At 42.1% G+C, this 19,445-nt stretch overlaps 1 protein-coding gene across 1 annotated transcript in view; it reads right to left on the bottom strand.

Annotated features, from left to right (window-relative positions):
* Nucleotides 1-807: 807 nt before the first annotated feature.
* RNF41 (ring finger protein 41) overlaps nucleotides 808-19,445 on the bottom strand; it is a 204,980-nt gene continuing 186,342 nt past the window's right edge. Inside the window, exon 6 of the mRNA XM_053708103.1 lies at nucleotides 808-1,801. Within this exon, the coding sequence (XP_053564078.1) occupies nucleotides 1,450-1,801 (352 nt within the window). The 3' untranslated portion in view covers nucleotides 808-1,449. The remainder of the gene's footprint in view (nucleotides 1,802-19,445) is intronic.

Raw genomic sequence — 19,445 nt, 5'->3', positions numbered from 1 at the left:
TAGTTAATTTGTAACAGTGCAATAATAAAATGAGATTCCATTTCAGAACTCAATCTCGACATTTAACATACAAAAATGTTTTGCAATCTAAATGTAGAAATGAAATGTAGAATTATGTAGCATGATGTAAGGAAAATTAACGTAACAGACATAAGCCACATGTATTTTAGGTTTTATCCACTGTATATTAAAAAAAAAAAAAAAGACAGGGGGAACATACTGACAAAAAAAAAATCAAGATACAAAAATACTGAAGCACAGATTCCAAACATGAACACAGAAAAAAGCATTTTGAACATCAATAAACAAATAACCACAGCTAAGGGTCCTATACTTAAGAGTTGGAGTGTAGCTGTATAAATAAACAGGAGATGCTAAGTTTACCTTCTTGCAAACTGAATGAGTCTTACAATTGAGAATAAAATGACAGATCTTGGGCACTCATATTAGATTTAGTGCTGTACACAAGCCCATTGTGACAAAAAAAATATATTCTTTGCTGTACACTACCACAAAACAAAACTGAAATTTCTCAGATCATGTATTTCTAAATTTTTTATGTGCACTGTAAATAAGTGTATATTCCCTTGTGTAAAGATTGTAACTAAAACAAAAATAAAATAGATACTATGTGCTCTGATTTATATGCCCATAACAAGAGTTTTTTTGCATCCACTCAAGATATTATTTTAGTATGGGGAAGGCTGACCGGACACAAAATTTTGCACTACTGCAGTAATGTACTCTCCAAATCTATAAGCAAACTTACAAAATGGGAAGTGTACAGCCATGGATGAACAGGAGGAATTTGGTTTAAAACTTGTATTGCAGTACATAATTAACAGTACATTGTGGCAAAACATATGTCACTAGTGCCAATAGGTTTAAAAAAATATCCACTTTCTCCTTGCCCATTCCCACAAACCACCCCCCACAATCCAAGTCTAAATTGGTCTGAATGAGTTCAGATTCAAAATCATAGTATCAATTTTCTATCAGTGAGTGATGATTGTTCTGCACATATCATTAAAATGCCCTTTAATTCTCTTGCAGTATCTTCAGCACCTGGAAATTGTTCTCTTATTAATCAAGTCTTTATTTGCCGGGTTGCATCAGTTGCAAAAGCAAAGTCTGGCAAACAATGCAGCAAGGGGGGTTTGTTAAAAGAAAAACTTGTTTGGATGCGTCTCGGGTGAAGGCTTGGCCATAAAACAACGTATATTAATCTACATCTTCTCAATTGAAGATCTGGCTGGCGAGTTTCTTCTTGTACACAACCGAGATGACCATGCTTCATCCAGCACAATGACCATTAGGCACCAGTGGCAAGCATTGGGTTTGAAGACAACAGATGTTAATGAGAAGGATGGAATAAATTTAACCCTGCTTCCCAGGCAGTGTGGAGCGGATGGAGAAGCTAAGACTGTATGCATATTGGACAGTGTGCATTTAAATTTCTTCCACTCCATGAGCAAATATCATGACAAGACCTGGCTCAAGCACCATGTCCTCACCCATGTGCTGGTTCTCACAAGCCATTACCACCACTGCTTGCTTGCCTGGGATTCGCTTTGCCACATAATTCTCATAATATCGGCGATTCATTTGGCGCGTCTCCAAAGTTGCTAAGCCTTGTGGCCAGTTACGCTCATGGGCATTTTCAATCAGCTCATTGACTATGGAAGCTGGGCAGCCACTTTCCACAAGTGACCTCTTTATGACTGCTTGCAGGACTGCATCAGGTGTGGAGATCATTCCTCCCCAGCGAGTCACACGAGCTGGCTGTAGTGAGTTTACCCATCTGTTGAAAAAAGTAAGTTATTAATTTCCGTATGGGCACATGCATTTGCATAAAAATTATCTTAAGTTTCCCCTCTCTCTTAGCCTCCTCACTTCCTCCTCTTTCTGGTGTCACAATCCTGAGCACAGCTATTATACATTGTGCAAACACTACTAACATCTAGTTCACAAAAGTGTAGAACATTGTAAAAAGGATTCATGCTAAACTGCTGTTATATAGTGCTGCAGACTAATGCAAACCCCCTGAGCCTACCCAACTACGCGCTTCAAAGGATACCAAAAAAACTAAACTTCATTACAAAAAAAAAAAAACACAATTTATGCTTACCTGATAAATTTATTTCTCTTGTGGTGTATCAAGTCCACGGATCATCCATTACTTGTGGGATATTCTCATTCCCAACAGGAAGTTGCAAGAGGACACCCAACAGCAGAGCTGTAATATAGCTCCTCCCCTAACTGTCATAGCCAGTCATTCGACCGAAAACAAGCCGAGAAAGGAGGAACCATAGGGTGTAGTGGTTACTGTAGTTTAAATTTAAAAATTACCTGCCTTAAAATGACAGGGCGGGCCGTGGACTGGATACACCACAAGAGAAATAAATTTATCAGGTAAGCATAAATTGTGTTTTCTCTTGTAAGGTGTATCCAGTCCACGGATCATCCATTACTTGTGGGATACCAATACCAAAGCTAAAGTACACGGATGAAGGGAGGGACAAGGCGGGAACTTAAATGGAAGAAACCACTGCCTGTAAAACCTCCCAAATATAGCCTCCGAAGAAGCAAAAGTATCAAATTTGTAAAATTTTGAAAAAGTATGAAGCGAAGACCAAGTCGCCGCCTTGCAAATCTGTTCAACAGAAGCCTCATTCTTAAAGGCCCAAGTGGAAGCCACAGCTCTAGTGGAATGAGCTGTAATCCTTTCAGGAGGCTGCTGTCCAGCAGTCTCATAGGCTAAGCGGATTAAGCTTCTTAGCCAAAAAGAAAAAGAGGTTGCCAAAGCCTTTTGACCTCTCCTCTGTCCAGAGTAGACAACAAACAAAGCAGATGTTTGTCGAAAATCTTTAGTAGCTTGTAAGTAAAACTTTAAAGCACGGACCACGTCCAGATTGTGTAACACAAGGATGGAACCACAATCTCTTGATTGATATTCTTGTTAGATACCACCTTAGGTAAGAACCCAGGTTTGGTACGCAGGACTACCTTATCCGTATGAAAAATCAGATAAGGAGAATCACATTGTAAGGCAGATAGCTCAGAGACTCTACGAGCCGAGGAAATAGCTACCAAAAAAAAAAACTTTCCAAGATAAAAGTTTGATATCTATGGAATGAAGAGGTTCAAACGGAACTCCTTGAAGAACCTTAAGAACCAAGTTTAAGATCTATGGTGGAGCAACAGGTTTAAACACAGGCTTGATTCTAACTAAAGCCTGACAAAATGCCTGAACGTCTGGAACATCTGCCAAGCGCTAGTGCAAAAGAATAGACGGAGCAAAAAATCTGTCCCTTTAAGAAACTAGCTGACAATCCTTTTTCCAAACCTTCTTGGAGAAAAGATAAATTCCTAGGAATCCTGACCTTACTCCATGAGCAACCCTTGGATTCACACCAATAGAGAGATCTACGCCATACCTTATGGTAAATTTTCCTGGTGACAGGCTTTCGTGCCTGTATTAAGGTATCAATAACTGACTCGGAGAAGCCACGCTTTGATAAAATCAAGCGTTCAATCTCCAGGCAGTCAGCCTCAGAGAAATTAGATTTGGATGGTTGAAAGGACCCTGAAGTAGAAGGTCCTGTCTCAGAGGCAGAGACCATAGTGGAAAGGATGACATGTCCACTAGATCTGCATACCAGGTCCTGCGTGGCCACGCAGGTGCTATCAGAATCACCAATGCTCTCTCCTGCTTGATCTTGGCAATCAGTCGAGGGAGCAGAGGAAACGGTGGAAACACATAAGTCAGGTTGAAAGACCAGGGCGCTGCTAGAGTATCTATCAGTGTAGCCTTGGGATTCCTGGACCCGTAAAACACGGAAGCTTGGCGTTCTGGCGAGACGCCATGAGATCCAGTTCTGGTTTGCCCCAACGGAGAATCAGTTGTGCAAATACCACCGGATGGAGTTCCCACTCTCCCGGATGAAAAGTCTGACGACTTAGAAAATCCGCCTCCCAGTGCTCTACACCTGGGATATGGATAGCTGATAGGTGGCAAGAGTGAATCTCTGCCCAGTGAATTGTTTTTGAAACTTCTAACATCTCTAGGGAACTTCTTGTTCCCCCTCGATGGTTGATGTAAGCTACAGTTGTGATGTTGACCGACTGAAATCTGATGTACCTCAGAGTTGCTAACTGAGGCCAAACCTGAAGAGCCTTGAATATTGCTCTTAGCTCCAGAATATTTATTGGAAGGAGAGACTCCTCCTGAGTCCACGATCCCTGAGCCTTCAGGGAGTTCCAGACTGCACCCCAACCTAGAAGGTTGTCATTTGTTGTTACAATAGTCCAATCTGGCCTGCGAAGGTCATACCTTTGGACAGATGGACCCGAGATAGCCACCAGGGAAGAGGATCCCTGGTATCTTGGTCCAGATTCAGTTGAGGGGCCAAATCTGTGTAATCCCCACTCCACTGACTGAGCCTGCATAGTTTCAGCGGTCTGAGATGTAAGCGTGCAAACGGCACTATGTCCATTGCCGCTACCATTAAGCCGATTACTTCCATACACTGAGCCACCAAAGGGCGCGGAATGGAATGAAGAACAGGAATTTAGAGGCTTTGATAACCTGGACTCCGTCAAGGTAAATTTTCATTTCTACAGAATCTATCAGAGTCCCTAGAAAGGAAACTCTTGTGAGTGGGGATAGAGAACACCTTTCCTCGTTCACTTTCCACCCATGCGACCTCAGAAATGCCAGTACTACGTCCGTATGAGACTTGGCAATTTGGAAGTTTGACGCCTGTATCAGGATGTCGTCTAAATAAGGGGCTACTGCTATGCCCCGCGGCCTTAGGACCGCCAAAAGTGACCCTAGAACCTTTGTAAAGATTCTTGGGGCTGTAGCTAATCCAAAGGGAAGAGCTACAACTGGTAATGCCTGTCTTGAAAGGCAAACCTGAGAAACCGATGATGATCTTTGTGTATCGGAATGTGAAGATAAGCATCCACTGTAGTCATATATTGACCCTCCTGGATCAGTGGTAGGATGGTACGAATAGTTTCCATCTTGAACGACGGAACTTTGAGGAATTTGTTTAAGATCTTTAGATCCAAAATCGGTCTGAAGGTTCCCTCTTTTTTGGGAACCACAAACAGATTTGAGTAAAAACCCTGTTCCTATTCCTCCTTTGGAACTGGATGGATCACTCCCATAACTAGGAGGTCTCGTACACAGTGTAAGAATGCCTCTCTCTTTATCTGGTTTGCAGATAATTGTGAAAGGTGAAATCTCCCTTTTGGGGGGGGGAAGCTTTGAAGTCCAGAAGATATCCCTGGGATATAATTTCCAACGCCCAGGGATCCTGAACATCTCTTGCCCACGCCTGGGCGAAGAGTGAATGTCTGCCCCCTACTAGATCCGTTACTGGATAGGGGGTCGTTCCTTCATGCTGTCTTAGAGGCAGCAGCAGGCTTTTTGACCTGCTTACCTTTTTTCCAGGTCTGGTTTGGTCTCCAGACCATCTTGGATAGAGCAAAAGTTCCCTCTTGTTAATTATTAAAGGAAGTTGATGCCGCACCTGCCTTGAAGTTTCGAAAGGCACGAAAATTAGACTGTTTGGCCCTAGATTTGGACCTGTCCTGAGGAAGGGGACGACCTTTTCCTCCCGTGATATCAGCAATAATCTCCTTCAAACCAGGCCCGAATAGGGTCTGCCCCTTGAAGGGAATGTTAAGTAGCTTAGATTTTAAAGTCACGTCAGCTGACCATGATTTAAGCCATAGCGCTCTGCGCGCCTGTATAGCAAAACCAGAATTCTTAGCCGTTAGTTTATTCAAATGAACAATGGCATCAGAAATAAAATAATTGGCTAGCTTAAGTGCTCTAAGTTTGCCAAGTATGTCATCCAATGGAGTCGCTACCTGTAAAGCCTCTTCCAGAGACTCAAACCAGTACGCCGCAGCAGCAGTGACAGGGGCAATGCATGCAATGGGCTGTAGGATAAAACCTTGTTGAATAAATATTTTCTTAAGGTAACCTTCTAATTTTTTATCCATTGGCTCTAAAAAAGCACAACTGTCCTCGACAGGGATAGTAGTACGCTTTGCTAGAGTAGAAACTGCTCCCTCCACCTTAGGGACTGTCTGCCATAAGTCCCGTGTGGTGGCGTCTATTGGAAAACATTTTTCTAAAAATAGGAGGGGAAGAGAACGGCACACCTGGTCTATCCCATTCCTTATTAATAATTTCTGTAAACCTTTTAGGTATTGCAAAAACATCAGTACACACCGGCACTGCAAAGCATTTATCCAGTCTACACAATTTCTCTGGCACTGCAATGGTATCACAGTCATTCAGAGCAGCTAAAACCTCCCTAAGCAACACGCAGAGGTGTTCAAGCTTAAATTTAAATGTAGAAATATTAGAATCGGGTATCTTTCCTGAGTCATTAACATCACCCACTGACAGAAGCTCTCCTTCCTCAGCTTCTGCATATTGTGAGGCAGTATCAGACATGGTTCTTAAAGCGTCAGTATGCTCTGCATTTTGTCTCACCCCAGAGCTATCTCGCTAACCTCTAAGTTCAGGTAGTCTGGCTAATACCGCTGACAGTGTATTATCCATGACTGCCGCCATGTCTTGTAAAGTAAACGCTATGGGCGCCCTAGATGTACTTGGCGCCTTTAGAGCGTGAGTCCCTCTGGCGTGAGTCAAAGGGTCTGACACGTGGGGAGAGTTAGTCGGCATAACTCGTCAGATTCCTCTGGTGATAATTTAAAAAAAAAAAGAATATGATCTTTATTACATAAAATGAAATCAGTACATTTGGTACACATTCTAAGAGGGGGTTCCACCATGGCTTTTAAACATAATGAACAAGGAGTTTCTTCTATGTCAGACATATTTATACAGACTAGCAATGAGACTAGCAAGCTTGGAAAACACTTTAAATCAAGTTAACAAGCAAATATAAAAAACGGTACTGTGCCTTTAAGAGAAACAAATTTTGTCAGAATTTGAAAAACAGTGAAAAAATGCAGTAAATCAAACAAAATTTTTACAGTGTGTATAATAGGCTAGCAGAGCATTGCATCCACTTGCAAATGGATGATTAACCCCTTAGTTAAAAAAAACTGATGAAAAAAACGAAAACATAATTTATGCTTACCTGATAAATTCCTTTCTTCTGTTGTGTGATCAGTCCACGGGTCATCATTACTTCTGGGATATTATCTGCTCCCCTACAGGAAGTGCAAGAGGATTCACCCAGCAGAGTTGCCACACAGCTCCTCCCCTCTACGTCACCCCCAGTCATTCGACCAAAGACCAACGAGAAAGGAGAAGCCAAGGGTGTAGTGGTGACTGGATTATAATTTAAAAAATATTTACCTGCCTTAAAAAACAGGGCGGGCCGTGGACTGATCACACAACAGAAGAAAGGAATTTATCAGGTAAGCATAAATTATGTTTTCTTCTGTTATGTGTGATCAGTCCACGGGTCATCATTACTTCTGGGATACCAATACCAAAGCAAAAGTACACGGATGACGGGAGGGATAGGCAGGCTCATTATACAGAAGGAACCACTGCCTGAAGAACCTTTCTCCCAAAAATAGCCTCCGAAGAAGCAAAAGTGTCAAATTTGTAAAATTTGGAAAAAGTATGAAGCGAAGACCAAGTTGCAGCCTTGCAAATCTGTTCAACAGAGGCCTCATTCTTAAAGGCCCAAGTGGAAGCCACAGCTCTAGTAGAATGAGCTGTAATTCTTTCAGGAGGCTGCTGTCCAGCAGTCTCATAGGCTAAACGAATTATGCTACGAAGCCAGAAGGAGAGAGAGGTAGCCGAAGCCTTATGACCTCTCCTCTGACCAGAGTACACGACAAACAGGGAAGACGTTTGTCGAAAATCCTTAGTTGCCTGCAAGTAGAACTTGAGGGCACGAACTACATCCAGATTGTGTAGAAGACGTTCCTTCTTTGAAGAAGGATTTGGACACAAGGATGGAACAACAATTTCTTGATTGATATTCCTGTTAGTGACTACCTTAGGTAAGAACCCAGGTTTAGTACGCAGAACTACCTTGTCTGAGTGAAAGATCAGATAAGGAGAATCACAATGTAAGGCTGATAATTCAGAGACTCTTCGAGCCGAGGAAATAGCCATTAAAAATAGAACTTTCCAAGATAACAATTTTATATCAATGGAATGAAGGGGTTCGAACGGAACACCCTGTAAAACGTTAAGAACTAAGTTTAAACTCCAAGGCGGAGCAACAGTTTTAAACACAGGCTTGATCCTAGCTAAAGCCTGACAAAATGCCTGGACGTCTGGATTTTCTGACAGACGCTTGTGTAACAAGATGGACAGAGCTGAGATCTGTCCCTTTAATGAGCTAGCCGATAAACCCTTTTCTAAACCTTCTTGTAGAAAGGACAATATCCTAGGAATCCTAACCTTACTCCAGGAGTAATCTTTGGATTCACACCAGTATAGGTATTTACGCCATATTTTATGGTAAATCTTTCTGGTAACAGGCTTCCTAGCCTGTATCAGGGTATCAATAACCGACTCAGAAAAACCACGTTTTGATAAAATCAAGCGTTCAATTTCCAAGCAGTCAGCTTCAGAGAAGTTAGATTTTGATGTTTGAATGGACCCTGTATCAGAAGGTCCTGTCTTAGAGGTAGAGACCAAGGCGGACAGGATGACATGTCCACTAGATCTGCATACCAAGTCCTGCGTGGCCATGCAGGCGCTATTAGAATCACTGATGCTCTCTCCTGTTTGATTTTGGCAATCAATCGAGGAAGCAGCGGGAAGGGTGGAAACACATAAGCCATCCTGAAGTTCCAAGGTGCTGTCAAAGCATCTATCAGAACCGCTCCCGGATCCCTGGATCTGGATCCGTAGCGAGGAAGTTTGGCGTTCTGGCGAGACGCCATGAGATCTATATCTGGTTTGCCCCAACGTCGAAGTATTTGGGCAAAGACCTCCGGATGAAGTTCCCACTCCCCCGGATGAAAAGTCTGGCGACTCAAGAAATCCGCCTCCCAGTTCTCCACTCCCGGGATGTGGATTGCTGACAGGTGGCAAGAGTGAGACTCTGCCCAGCGAAATATCTTTGATACTTCCATCATTGCTAGGGAGCTTCTTGTCCCTCCCTGATGGTTGATGTAAGCTACAGTCGTGATGTTGTCCGACTGAAACCTGATGAACCCCCGAGTTTTTAACTGGGGCCAAGCTAGAAGGGCATTGAGAACTGCTCTCAATTCCAGAATGTTTATTGGCAGGAGACTTTCCTCCTGGCTCCATTGTCCCTGAGCCTTCAGAGAATTCCAGACAGCGCCCCAACCTAGAAGGCTGGCGTCTGTTGTTACAATTGTCCAGTCCGGCCTGCTGAATGGCATCCCCCTGGACAGATGTGGCCGAGAAAGCCACCATAGAAGAGTGTTTCTGGTCTCTTGATCCAGATTCAGAGTGGGGGACAAATCTGAGTAATCCCCATTCCACTGACTCAGCATGCACAATTGCAGCGGTCTGAGATGTAGGCGTGCAAAGGGTACTATGTCCATTGCTGCTACCATTAAGCCGATCACCTCCATGCATTGAGCTACTGACGGGAGTTGAATGGAATGAAGGACACGGCATGCATTTAGAAGCTTTGTTAATCTGTCTTCTGTCAGATAAATCTTCATTTCTACAGAATCTATAAGAGTCCCCAAGAATGGAACTCTTGTGAGAGGAAAGAGAGAACTCTTCTTTTCGTTCACTTTCCATCCATGCGACCTTAGAAATGCCAGAACTAACTCTGTATGAGACTTGGCAGTTTGAAAGCTTGAAGCTTGTATCAGAATGTCGTCTAGGTACGGAGCTACCGAAATTCCTCGCGGTCTTAGTACCGCCAGAAGGGCACCCAGAACCTTTGTGAAGATTCTTGGAGCCGTAGCCAATCCGAATGGAAGGGCTACAAACTGGTAATGCCTGTTTAAGAAGGCAAACCTTAGATACCGGTAATGATCTTTGTGAATCGGTATGTGAAGGTAAGCATCCTTTAAATCCACTGTGGTCATGTACTGACCCTCTTGGATCATGGGTAAGATTGTCCGAATAGTTTCCATTTTGAACGATGGAACTCTTAGGAATTTGTTTAGGATCTTTAAATCCAAGATTGGCCTGAAAGTTCCCTCTTTTTTGGGAACCACAAACAGGTTTGAGTAAAACCCTTGTCCTTGTTCCGACCGCGGAACCGGATGGATCACTCCCATTAATAATAGATCTTGTACACAGCGTAGAAACGCGTCTTTCTTTATTTGGTTTGTTGACAACCTTGACAGATGAAATCTCCCTCTTGGGGGAGAGAATTTGAAGTCTAGAAGGTATCCCTGAGATATGATCTCTAGCGCCCAGGGATCCTGGACATCTCTTGCCCAAGCCTGGGCGAAGAGAGAGAGTCTGCCCCCCACTAGATCCGGTCCCGGATCGGGGGCCCTCGGTTCATGCTGTCTTAGGGGCAGCAGCAGGTTTCCTGGCCTGCTTGCCCTTATTCCAGGACTGGTTAGGTTTCCAGCCTTGTCTGTAACGAGCAACAGCTCCTTCCTGTTTTGGTGCAGTGGAAGTTGATGCTGTTCCTGTTTTGAAATTCCGAAAGGGACGAAAATTAGACTGTCTAGCCTTAGCTTTGGCTTTGTCTTGAGGTAGAGCGTGGCCCTTACCTCCTGTAATGTCAGCAATAATTTCTTTCAAACCGGGCCCAAATAAAGTTTGCCCCTTGAAAGGTATATTAAGTAATTTGGACTTAGAAGTTACATCAGCCGACCAGGATTTTAGCCACAGCGCCCTACGTGCCTGAATGGCGAATCCTGAATTCTTAGCCGTAAGTTTGGTTAAATGTACTACGGCCTCCGAAATGAATGAATTAGCTAGTTTAAGGACTCTAAGCCTGTCCGTAATGTCGTCCAGCGTAGCTGAACTAAGGTTCTCTTCCAGAGACTCAATCCAAAATGCTGCCGCAGCCGTAATCGGCGCGATGCATGCAAGGGGTTGCAATATAAAACCTTGTTGAACAAACATTTTCTTAAGGTAACCCTCTAATTTTTTATCCATAGGATCTGAAAAAGCACAGCTATCCTCCACCGGGATAGTGGTACGCTTAGCTAAAGTAGAAACTGCTCCCTCCACCTTAGGGACCGTTTGCCATAAGTCCCGTGTGGTGGCATCTATTGGAAACATCTTCCTAAATATTGGAGGGGGTGAGAACGGCACACCGGGTCTATCCCACTCCTTAGTAACAATTTCAGTTAATCTCTTAGGTATAGGAAAAACGTCAGTACTCGCCGGTACCGCAAAGTATTTATCCAACCTACACATTTTCTCTGGTATTGCAACAGTGTTACAATCGTTAAGAGCCGCTAAGACCTCCCCTAGTAATACACGGAGGTTTTCCAATTTAAATTTAAAATTTGAAATATCTGAATCCAATCTGCTTGGATCAGAACCGTCACCTACAGAATGAAGCTCTCCGTCCTCATGCTCTGCAAGCTGTGACGCAGTATCAGACATGGCCCTAGAATTATCAGCGCACTCTGTTCTCACCCCAGAGTGATCACGCTTGCCTCTTAGTTCTGGTAATTTAGCCAAAACTTCAGTCATAACAGTAGCCATATCTTGTAATGTTATCTGTAATGGCTGCCCAGATGTACTAGGCGCCATAATATCACGCACCTCCCGGGCGGGAGATGCAGGTACTGACACGTGAGGCGAGTTAGTCGGCATAACTCCCCCCTCGCTGTTTGGTGAAATTTGATCAATTTGTACAGATTGGCTTTTATTTAAAGTAGCATCAATACAGTTAGTACATAAATTTCTATTGGGCTCCACCTTGGCATTGGAACAAATGACACAGGTATCTTCCTCTGAATCAGACATGTTTAACACACTAGCAATAAACATGCAACTCGGTTACAATCTTATTTAACAAAAACGTACTGTGCCTCAAGAAGCACTAAACGATTAAATGACAGTTGAAATAATGAACTGAAAAACAGTTATAGCATCACTCTTTAAAAACAACACAACTTTTTAGCAAAGGTTTGTTCCCATTAGTAAAATAACACTAATTAAATTTTAAACATAAAAACTACAGAGCAACGTTTTAAATCACAGTCACTATATAAGTCTCACAGCTCTGCTGAGAGAATCTACCTCCCTTCAAAGAAGTTTGAAGACCCCTGAGTTCTGTTAGAGATGAACCGGATCATGCAGAAAATACAAGAGTAACTGACTGGAAATTTTTGATGCGTAGCAAAGAGCGCCAAAAACGGCCCCTCCCTCTCACACACAGCAGTGAGAGAGAAACGAAACTGTCATAATTAAAACAAGCAAACTGCCAAGTGGAAAAATAATGCCCAAATATTTATTCACTCAGTACCTCATTAATGCAAACGATTCTACATTCCAGCAAAAACGTTTAACATGAAAAATACCTATTAAAAGGTTTAATGTACTTTTACAGAGTAATTCCGGTGAAATACCATCCCCAGAATACTAAAGTGTAGAGTATACATACATGTTCATTATAACGGTATGGCAGGATTTTTTCATCAATTCCATTCAGAAAATAAAAACTGCTACATACCTCAATGCAGATTCAACTGCCCGCTGTCCCCTGATCTGAAGTTTTTACCTCCCTCAGATGGCCGAGAAACAGCAATATGATCTTAACTACTCCGGTTAAAATCATAAGAAAAACTCTGGTAGATTCTTCTTCAAACTCTGCCAGAGAGGTAATAACACGCTCCGGTGCTATTGTAAAATAACAAACTTTTGATTGAAGTTCTAAAAACTAAGTATAATCACCATAGTCCTCTCACACCTCCTATCTAGTCTTTGGGTGCAAGAGAATGACTGGGGGTGACGTAGAGGGGAGGAGCTGTGTGGCAACTCTGCTGGGTGAATCCTCTTGCACTTCCTGTAGGGGAGCAGATAATATCCCAGAAGTAATGATGACCCGTGGACTGATCACACATAACAGAAGAAATAGACGTTTTTTAACAGTCACAACCAACTGCCACAGCAAGCTGTGGTCCTACCTTCCCCAATAAACGACTTTGGAAAGCCTTTGAGCCCTTTAGAGATGTCCTATAGCATACAGGGGACTCCTGAGGGAAGCTGGATGTCACAGTTTGTAATTTTAACTGCACCAACTGTAACTTTTATACTATAACAGTAGAAAGCCTCAGTAAACTGCTTAGTCAAAATTTAAGCCAGCCATGTGGAAAACACTAGGCCCCAATAAAGTTTTATCACCAAAGCATATATAAAAAACGATTAAACATGCCAGCAAACGTTTTATATTGCAATATCATAAGGGTATTACCCCTGGGAGTAAGCATACCAGTCGTTATTAAATCACTGTATTCAGGCTTAACTTACATTAATCCGGTATCAGCAGCATTTTCTAGTGTTTTCCATCTCTAGAAAAAATTATAACTGCACATACCTGATAGCAGAATAAACTGCACGCCATTCTCTCGCTGAAGTTACCTCATCTGTGTAATTCCCTCAGACATATATGAGAACAGCAATGGATCTTAGTTACAACCTGCTAAGATCATAGAAACCTCAGGCAGATTCTTCTTCTATTTACTGCCTGAGATAAAATAGCACAACTCCGGTACTATTTAAAAATAACAAACTTTTGATTGAAGAAAATAAACTAGCTATATTTAACCACTCTCTCCTACAACGACCTAGCTTGTTGAGAGTTGCAAGAGAATGACTGGCTATGACAGTTAGGGGAGGAGCTATATTACAGCTCTGCTGTTGGGTGTCCTCTTGCAACTTCCTGTTGGGAATGAGAATATCCCACAAGTAATGGATGATCCGTGGACTGGATACACCTTACAAGAGAAAAATCATTTACAGTGGTCTTGTATATCCCCATGCAATGACAGTGTCTTAAGTTAAAAAAAAAACACAACTAAAAATCTAATAAATATAAGACTATCGCCTACATGCAGGTATTTTGGATAGCGCACCAGTGATGTTAGTGCTTGCATTCATGTACAAATCTAATATAAGACTATTGCCTACACACAGGTTATTTGGATAGCGCACCAGTGATGTCAGTGCTTGCTTTCATGTACAAATCTAATAAATATAAGACTATTGCCTACACGCAGGTTGTTTGGATAGCGCAAAAAAAAAAAAAAAAAAAAAACCACAACTAAAGACCATTTAAAAAAATTGTTTAATTTTTACTTTTTAAAAAGCTGACAGGTAAGTGGTTAAAGGCAAAATAATTTAAACTGGCAAATCCTCCACTATGCACTTTCCAGCGCCCTCAAGAACACACGCTCCAGTAAAGTACACCCATATCAGCTCAGGTTTGGCTGGATGCAGCCCCTATAGCCGATATGGCCATATATTTTAGTGGGCAGTGGAAAGTACAATCAATTATATAGATTATTTTGTTGTAGGAAGCTATGCACATTTTAATAAACAGATTTCACTTCAAAATAAATCTGATATTCCTTAGCAGAGTAATCTTTATAGTTGAGACAATGCCACTCTCCATTTATCCAGTAAAACTGGGTGTCATAACATTTATAGTTCCTTATTAAAATAAACAAGTTGAAATAGGGAAATGTAATATTTAAAATCATAAATGTATTCCTTAGTTTCCTTTCAAATACAATAGAATTGCATAAAAAACAAGTGCATAATAAAAAGAAAATGCAAATCTGAATTCAAAAAGAGCAGCAGATTTTTCTCTCAAAATTTATTTATTTTTCATAACCATGACCCCTGTATCACATGACATCCATCACCCAATCACAACCTCACACATATACACTGTGAACTCAGAAGCTGGTGTATCATAAAAGACAACATTTGCTAAAGTAAGTAAATTGGAAAATGTTTTTAAATTGCATGCTGTGTATCTAAATCATGTTAGTTTAATTTTGACCTTAGTGCCCCTTTAATGGAATATAAAGTCAGATTCTCCTTTGCTCCTGAAATTATCCACAAGGCAGAAATGTAGAGAGATCATATTCTCAATGATAGTATCCCTACAACACTTTCTCATTGTGTATAATGTGACTACACAGTACACACTGAGGAAGAGCTCTTTAGATATAATTTCAAAGCACACACAACATCAAGGTTGTTCAACAAACGTTCCTTATAAGAAGGATTAGGACATAGAGAAGGAACAACAATCTCCTGATTAATATTTCTATCAGAAACCACTTTAGGAAGAAAACCCAACCTCGTACGAAGAACTGGCTTATCAGCGCGGAAAATAAGATACGGCAAATCACACTGCAAAGCCAAAAGTTCCAAAACCCTCCGAGCAGAAGAGATGGCAAAAACAAACAAAACCTTCCAAGATAACAAATATCAAAGGGAGCCTGCTGCAAAACTTTAAGAACAAGGTAAAGGCTCCAAGGAGGAGCAACAGGTTTAAACACAGGCCTGATTCTGACCAGGGCCTGAAAAATGATTGAACATCTGGCACATCCACCAGACGTTTGTGTAACAAAACAGACAGAGCAGAAATCTGACCTTTCCGAGAACTGACCTGGAGAAAAGACAAAATCCTAGGAATCCTAACCCTACTTAAAGGATAACCCTTGGATTCACATCAATAAAGGTATTTACACCTTACTCTTATGAGCCTGAATCAAGGTCTCAATGAGCTTCAGAGAAACAAGATTTGGATGAAGTTAAGGACCCAGAGTTAAGAGGTCCTTCCTCAGAGGCAACCTACAAGGTGGAAGAGATGACATCTTCACTAGGTCTGCATACCAGATCCTGCAATACTAATGCTTTCTCCTGTTTGATACGAGCAATAACTTGTGGAAGGAGAGCAAACGGAGGAAATAGGTAAGCCAGATTCAAATCCCAAGGAACCGCCAGAGCATCTATCAAGTCGGCCTGCAGGTCTCTTGACCTTGAACCTACCTTAGAAGCTTGGCGTTTTGTCGAGACGCCATCAGATCCAACTCCGGAACCCCCCCATTTGAGGTTTATCCTGGAAAACACCTCTGGATTGAGAGCCCAATCCCCGGGATGAAAAGTCTGTCTGCTCAGGAAATCCACTTCCCAGTTGTCCACTCCAGGAATCCGTGCCACCTCCTTCATGGCTAAGGAACTCTGAGTTCCTCTCTGGTGGTTGATGTAAGCCACTGAGGTTATGTTGTCCGACTGGAACCTGATAAACTGGGCAAAGGACAACTGAGGCCAAGCCATCAGAGCATTGTAAATCACCCTCAACTCCAAGATGTTTGTGGGGAAAGTAGACTCCTAGTGAGTCCATAGTCCCTGCGTCTTTAACAAGTGCCAGACCGCTCCCCAGCCCAGCAGGCTGGCTTCCGTGGTCACAATCACCCAGCAAGGTCTCTGGAAGCATGTGCCCTGAGACAGCCACCATGGGAGAGAAAGCGTCTCTTGTCGACTGATCTAGATCTATCCTCAGACAGATCCGAATGTTCTCTCCGTTCCATTGTCTGAGCATGCATAACTGCAAAGCTCTCAAATGGAATCGAGCAAAGAAAATTATGTCCATGGAAGCGACCATCAAACCAATTACCTCCATACACTGAGCCACTGATGGCCGAACAGTAGACTGCAGAGAGGCAAGAATATTGGATTTTCTGACCTCCGTCAGAAATGTTTTCATAGATAGGGAATCTATTATGGTCCCTAAGAAAACCACTCTTGTAGCTGGAACAAGGGAACTCTTTTCCAGATTCACTTTCCATCCATGGGAACGTAGAAAAAGACAACAAGATCTCTGTATGAGAGTTTGCTTGTTGAAAAGATGGAGCCTGAATCAAAATGTCATCCAGGTATGACACTACGGCAATTCCCCGAGACCTGATCACTACCAAGAGAGCCCCCAGAACCTTTGAGAAGAGTCTGGGAGCTGTGGCACCGCCAAACTGAAGAGCAACAAACTGAAAGTGTTTGTCCAGAAAGGCGAATCTCAGGAACACCTGTGATGATCCCTGTGAATGGGAACATGAAGATACGCATCCTTCAGGTCTATGGAGGTCATGAACTGACCCTCTTGAACTAGGGGAAGAATGGAACAAATAATTTCTATCTTGAAGGTTGGCACTCTGAGAAACTTGTTTAGACACTTAAAGTCTAGAATAGGTCGGAAAGTTCCCTCTTTCTTGGGAACCACAAACAGATTGGAATAAAAACCTAGGCCCTGTTCCAGTATGGGAACTGGAACTATCACACCCAGAGAGAAAAGATCCTGAACACATTCCATGAACGCCTCTCTTTATCTGGTCTGCAGATTATCTTTTGAGGTGGAACCTGCCCCTGGGAGGAAAGGTTTTGAATTCCAATTTGTAACCCTGGGATACTATGTCCACCGCCCAAGGATCTTGGACATCTTGTATCCATGCTTGAGAGAACTGAGAAAGTCTGTCCCCCACTTAATCCGATCCCGGATCGGGGGCAAACCCTACATGCTGATTTAGACTCAGCTGCAGGTTTCTTAGACCGTTTCCCCTTGTTCCAAGACTGATTGGGTTTCCAAGAAGACAGTGTTCCTGCTTGGAAGGGAAAGAAAGACTTTCCTCTGAAATTGCGAAAGGAACGAAAATTACTCTGACGGCCCCTTAGGTCTATTCTTCTTATCTTGTGGTAGAAAAGACTCTTTTCCACCCGTAATATCAGAAATAATTTCTGCCAGACCAGGTCCAAACAAGTCCTTACCCTTGTAAGGAATCGCCAGAAGCTTGACCTTAGAGGAAACATCCGCAGACCAAGATTTCAGCCACGATGCCAGATGTCTTGGCTCCCAGTCTAATAACCTGCAAGATAGCATCAGAGATAAAGGAATTGGCTAATTTAAGAGCCTTAATCCTGTCTTAGATCTCATCCAAGGAAGTCTCTACCTGAAGAGAATCAGACAAGGGGTCAAAACCAGTAGGATGCAGCACTTGTCACAGTGGCAATACACACCGCAGGTTGTCATTGAAGACCTTGATGAACATATATCTTCTTCAAATAAGCCTCCAGCCTTTTGTCCATTGGGTCCTTAAAAGAGCAACTATCCTCAATAGGAATAGTAGTTTCTTAGTCAGAGTAGAAATGGCCCCTTCTAAGTTAGGCACCGTGTTATTTCCTGTCGCTGACTCCATTAAAGATCTTCTTAAAAATAAGAGACAGGTAAAAGTGTATCCCTGGCTTCTCCCATTCCTATGTAATAATCACCAAAGCTCAGTCTGAAACAGGAAAAACCTCCGTAGAGGAAGGAACATCAAAGTAACTTAAGTTTACTAGATTTCTTAGGGTTGACAACGACAGGGGTATCCGAGTTGTCCAAAGTAGCCAAAACCTCCTTTAACAATACACAATGGTGTACAAGCTTAAAGGGACAGTATACACTCATTTTCATATAACTGCATGTAATAGACACTACTATAAAGAATAAGATGAACAGATACTGATAAAAATCCAGTATAAAACAGTTTAAAAACTTTCTTAGAAGCTGTCAGTTTGGCTCTGTTGAAAAGGTAGCTGGAAAGCCCACTGCAAGTGGCAAATAAGAAACCCCCCCTTCTTTTACATATGAAAAGACCCTTTACACAAACAGGAGCAAGCTGGAGAAGGTAGCTGACAGTATTCACATAAAACGTTGGGGCTTGGTTAAGAGTCTGAAAATCAGAGCAATGTTATTTAAAAGTAAGCAAAACTATACATTTATTTATCCTCTTAAGGACATATAACGGAATTTTTCCGTCATAAAACAATTGAGCAAACTGAAAGCTGTGTCCTTAAAGGGTTATAAAAAAAAAAAAAACCTTTATAGGCTATATAAATAGATCATCTACAAAACATTTATGCAAAGAAAAAATGTGTATAATGTCCCTTTAAATCTGAACAACTTCAGCCTCAGATGAAGGAATTATACTGTCCGAATCTGAGATTTCACCCTCAGAAGCTCCCGACGTATCTTCCTCATCAGCTTTATGAGAAAGAGCAACTTGGGAAGCAGTACTTGGATCAGAAACCGTACTCTCTGAATCTCTAATTTTCCTCTTGCGTTTTCCCTTTAACATTGGAAAGGCAGCTAATGCCGCATATACTGCTGAAGATACCTGGGCAGCAATCTCTGCTTGCAAATCTACCCCTCCAGGAGCTATAGAGGAACCGCAGGGCACTGCATGTGATGCTAGAGAGGCTTGGGACGTTATAGGAGAAAACTATGGCAACACCTGAACAGCATTATCCTGAGAGACATTGGGCTCAGTACAAAAAAAAAATAAAAATATTTCTTTGCATAGGGAAAGCAATTTGCGCATCTAAACAAAAAAAAGCATGAGTTCGACAGAACAGGCTCTTGCTCTATATCAAAAAATTGTGCCCACTTCAGTTTAGAGTAACACCAACAGAAATAAAAGTTAAACAGAGCGAAGATACGCTCCAAACAATACCCTCAGGAAACTCCTCACCTCAG

This window comes from Bombina bombina, chromosome 3, assembly GCF_027579735.1.
Source record: "Bombina bombina isolate aBomBom1 chromosome 3, aBomBom1.pri, whole genome shotgun sequence".
Classification (NCBI taxonomy): Eukaryota; Metazoa; Chordata; class Amphibia; order Anura; family Bombinatoridae; genus Bombina; species Bombina bombina.
This window is presented reverse-complemented; position numbering and strand designations above follow the sequence as displayed.